We start from the raw sequence: 3967 nt of genomic DNA on the forward strand, positions 1-3967 counted from the left end.
TAAGCGTAGTTTCTAAGAACCGCATTGCTCAATGTTTTTATTACATATGTACTCAATTTATTTTTAGTGTTGAAAAAGATCCACATGATACTAGTCAGAAGGCTAAAGAATCTCAGGATACAAGTCATAAAATATTAGAGCTACAAAAGAAATTAGATTCTGCAAGAGCACAGGTGAAACATTGGGATGTTAAATCCTTAGAAATATTTATTAATAATATATCTTAGTAATATGTTTAAGTTAGAATACCTTATGCAAGTTACATAGTAACCATTTAAGAAATACTGCTATGTAAAAGTATATTGAATGTGATATTAAGTGATAGGCATATACTTTCAATATAACTATATTATAATTATATTTTATAATTTATATAATAAATTATTCATATTTTACAGATCAAAAGATTACCAGGAATAGAATATAGTAAGGAAGAACAATTAAGAAAGCTCGAAACTCTTCGCAAACAACTTAGATTGAAACGAGAGCTTTTATTGAAATATCGTAATATGTGTACATTTGAAGTTCCAAAAGTATAAATATTTATTTGATTCTTGAAAAAAAGAATTATATTAATATGGGCATTTTGCGCATATTATTGTCATACCTAATGCGCAATGAACAATTAATTAATAAATTAGCAGATTCAAAACCAATTAGACGATCTGCGCAGTTTGTAGCATATTTAATACTTCAATCCAAAACACATGGCATTCCTATGCCTTTCAACCACGAAAAATTTATTAAAGGATTAAGAAATTTTACACAAACATATAAAGAAAAGTTAAAAGAAGTAAAAGATGATATGAAAAAAAATTCACCAAAATAGTCTTTATAAAAATGTGACATACAGTAATTCGCGTTAGCTGACCGCGGCTCGGGACCTCATATAACCAGCAATAAAGGGAGGTAGAGTTTTAGGAAATCCCGGGTATGTTTCTTCTCCATTGAGTGCGAGTGGGATACGGATACCTAATACGAAATATCAAGGTCCTTGGTTAGTTTAGACAGGTAACGCTGGAGGCTCACTTAACGAAGTTCAGTTCTAAGAACTGGTGGAAATAGCGACGGCCAGCTAGCAAAGTGAAATACCGGTCAGCTAACGTAACAGTACTGTATATACCTATAATTTATTATGAAAACTTAGGTATAAAAAGTTACATCTGTAATAATTGCATTACAAGTAATAAAAAATAAAAGTATTTAGTTCTATATTCATTTACCCTATATTTTATAATAAATAAAAAGGGTATATTAGATTAAATATATATATGAGATATGATGAAAACTGTTATACATTTGAATTACTACAATATTGTTTAGAATCAACTATTTTTAGTAAAAAGTATAATTTAATGATCGTGTATATATTATTTTTCTTTCCAGCCTCCTTTTTTCTTTCACACTATTCTTGTTGTTACTGTATTTGTGATGCTTCTAATATTTTCTCTATTCTTATGACCTATAATGACTTTATATGTTATACCTATAATGACTTTTCCGAATGATGCAAAAATTTATATATTTATTGATAAAAGTTCCATGATTGCTGAAAAAATGTATTGCAACGAATATCTTAATCGAATACAACCGCAGCGAACATACTTAAAAAAAATAAAAGAGACTTTCAAAGATTATAGTTTATTTAGACAACAAAGAAAGACTAAAAAATAATTATGCAAATATTAGCAAATAGAAGCATTGCCTAATATAAAGCTCAATTCTATTTGCTCCAATATAAGAAATAGTGAGTGAACATAGTTTCAGCTAAAGTTTGGCTTTTCAAAATTTGAAATTCTAAAAATTTTATTCATATCATTACTCTGCTGTGATAAATTTGGCGATTAGCGTCTTTTAACAAATTCTATGAATGTAATTTTTGTTTTCACGAATTTCGATTCAGTATTCGCTAAATGTAAAAAAAAAAACAAATATGCGTTTTGTGTACAGACTATATTTACTTGATATTATTTTAAGATACACACGTGTTTATAAAAATAGAACACTTTATGAATAACAACGTATATTTTTTCATACGTTTTAAAAACATTTTAAATTTCCAATAATTTAGTCAAAATGTGAAAGACAATTTGTACTCTAATAGGGTTGAAAGCACAATGTGCGTTGTATGTAATAGTTTAGGGGTTCTTCCTATGTATTCTAGGGCAAAGATCACAATCCTTACGAATATAAGTGACCCCACAATACGTGAAATCTCCATTATTATATGAGATAATTTTATACATATTTTAATATAAATAACTACTAAAATAATACATATTTTATATATACACAGAATGTTTTAAAACTCAGAAGGTTAATTAAAAAATATTATTTCCACATCATTTTTTATTTGCACTTGGAATATTAAAAAAAGAGATTGTTTAAGGACAAAGAAATTGCTATTATCAATTTCTAAGAGTTTTAAAACAATCTATATATGGAGTGTATATGCATATATACATGTATAAAGATTTTGTACACAAAACTTAGTTTATAGTTTTGTAGGAGGATTTTATTCTGACAGAGGTTGAATAATACTGTTTGCAGTATTATGAGATCGTCCTCCCCTTCGTCCTCTATTTTTTTTATTTTGACTTTTGTTAGGCTTTTGAAGCAAATTCTCTTGTTTTGGTGTTTGTTCTTCGAATGAAGAATTTATTTCCGTTGCATCTAATGACTAGTGCAAAAATTTGTATTTATCACTATGTATAATCTTTATATTTTTATATAAGAATAATATTTTCATTACGCACTTGTATTGTAGATGAAGAGCTCTGTCGATTTTGAGATGTTTTATTCGATTTATTGGCTCTACACGTTTGTGTAATTGTAGTATTAGTATATGGAATAAGTTTTACTACATTGCCTACTGCTTTAGTACGTCCTTCTCTAAATACCATTCTTTGTCCTGGTTTTATATATTCAGGATGCTTTATAAATCTGAAGCGTACTAAAGCTTTATCTCCTGTTCTTAAACAATCTTGCGACATAGAAATTATGGATGCCGTTTGTCTTATACTTCCACAATGCACTGAAAATGATTTGAAATGATATTAAGCATAAAAATATTAAAAATTATAAATCAAGATTCAAATAAAGAAGAGAATTACCCATTGCTTGATAACAAGAACTTATTGTTGTAGGGTGATGCAATACAAGAATTTCCCCCTCAAATTCCCAACAAGCTTGTGGATTTAACGCTGGTGCTACCATTACCATACCCTTCCTAATTTGCGACCTTTTAATTTTTTTCAATGCAAAACTAGCAGTCTGACCACCTCTCACTTCACGAACAGGCATTCTCTTCCTATGTATACTTTTTACTGCAATTGGAATGAAACGACCTAATGGATCAGGTCCTAATAATAAAGTATCATTTAATTTTATGACACCTTTTAATGTTGTGCCAGAAACTACAGTACCAACCCCCTGAAAAAATTAAAAATTAAAATTAAAATAATATTTGAATTAAAAGTAGAGTTTTCGTTAATGTGATGATATACTTACTGGTACTGAGTATGTATCATCTATTTGGAACTCTGCTGGTTCATCTTCGTGACTAGTCATTCTTGCAGTCAATAAATTTAAAAACATTTTAAGGAGATTTAAATTTTCTCCTGTTACGTTTGATACTTGAAAGATGGGGCATAACCTGTATAAATACACCAATTATTGAAATACTTGTATATTACGAATAACGTAATAACGTGAAGAATAAAAACTGACCGTTCAGATACAAAATTAGTAGCACTAACGACAACATCGTCAGGTGTCTTCACAGTAACGGGTACTTTTCTACAACCCGGAGACTTTAAGATCCTTATCAGCAGTCTTAAATTTTCTTGCAATATATTTGGTGGGCACATGTCAATTTTTGTAACTACAACAAATACTGGAACTGACAGAGCTAAAGCTAAACCAAGATGTTCTTTTGTCATTCCAACAATACCAGCATTTGCTCCAA

At 29.0% G+C, this 3967-nt stretch overlaps 2 protein-coding genes across 2 annotated transcripts in view; one reads left to right on the top strand and one right to left on the bottom strand.

Annotated features, from left to right (window-relative positions):
• Positions 1–612, top strand: part of LOC108576849 (mediator of RNA polymerase II transcription subunit 9) — a 936-nt gene extending 324 nt beyond the window's left edge. The window contains exons 2-3 of the mRNA XM_017939915.1: positions 68–173; positions 399–612. Coding sequence (XP_017795404.1) covers positions 68–173; positions 399–539 — 247 coding nt within the window. The 3' untranslated portion in view covers positions 540–612. The remainder of the gene's footprint in view (positions 1–67; positions 174–398) is intronic.
• A 1903-nt stretch (positions 613–2515) lies between these two features.
• The window catches only part of LOC108576561 (GTP-binding protein 1), a 2469-nt gene continuing 1017 nt past the window's right edge, over positions 2516–3967 (bottom strand). Inside the window, exons 3-7 of the mRNA XM_017939577.1 lie at positions 3730–3961; positions 3511–3655; positions 3114–3432; positions 2757–3034; positions 2516–2680 (exon numbers count right to left, since the gene is read on the bottom strand). Of these exons, the coding sequence (XP_017795066.1) occupies positions 2516–2680; positions 2757–3034; positions 3114–3432; positions 3511–3655; positions 3730–3961 (1139 nt within the window). The remainder of the gene's footprint in view (positions 2681–2756; positions 3035–3113; positions 3433–3510; positions 3656–3729; positions 3962–3967) is intronic.

This window comes from Habropoda laboriosa, unplaced genomic scaffold, assembly GCF_001263275.1.
Source record: "Habropoda laboriosa isolate 0110345459 unplaced genomic scaffold, ASM126327v1 scaffold54, whole genome shotgun sequence".
NCBI classification, from domain to species: Eukaryota; Metazoa; Arthropoda; class Insecta; order Hymenoptera; family Apidae; genus Habropoda; species Habropoda laboriosa.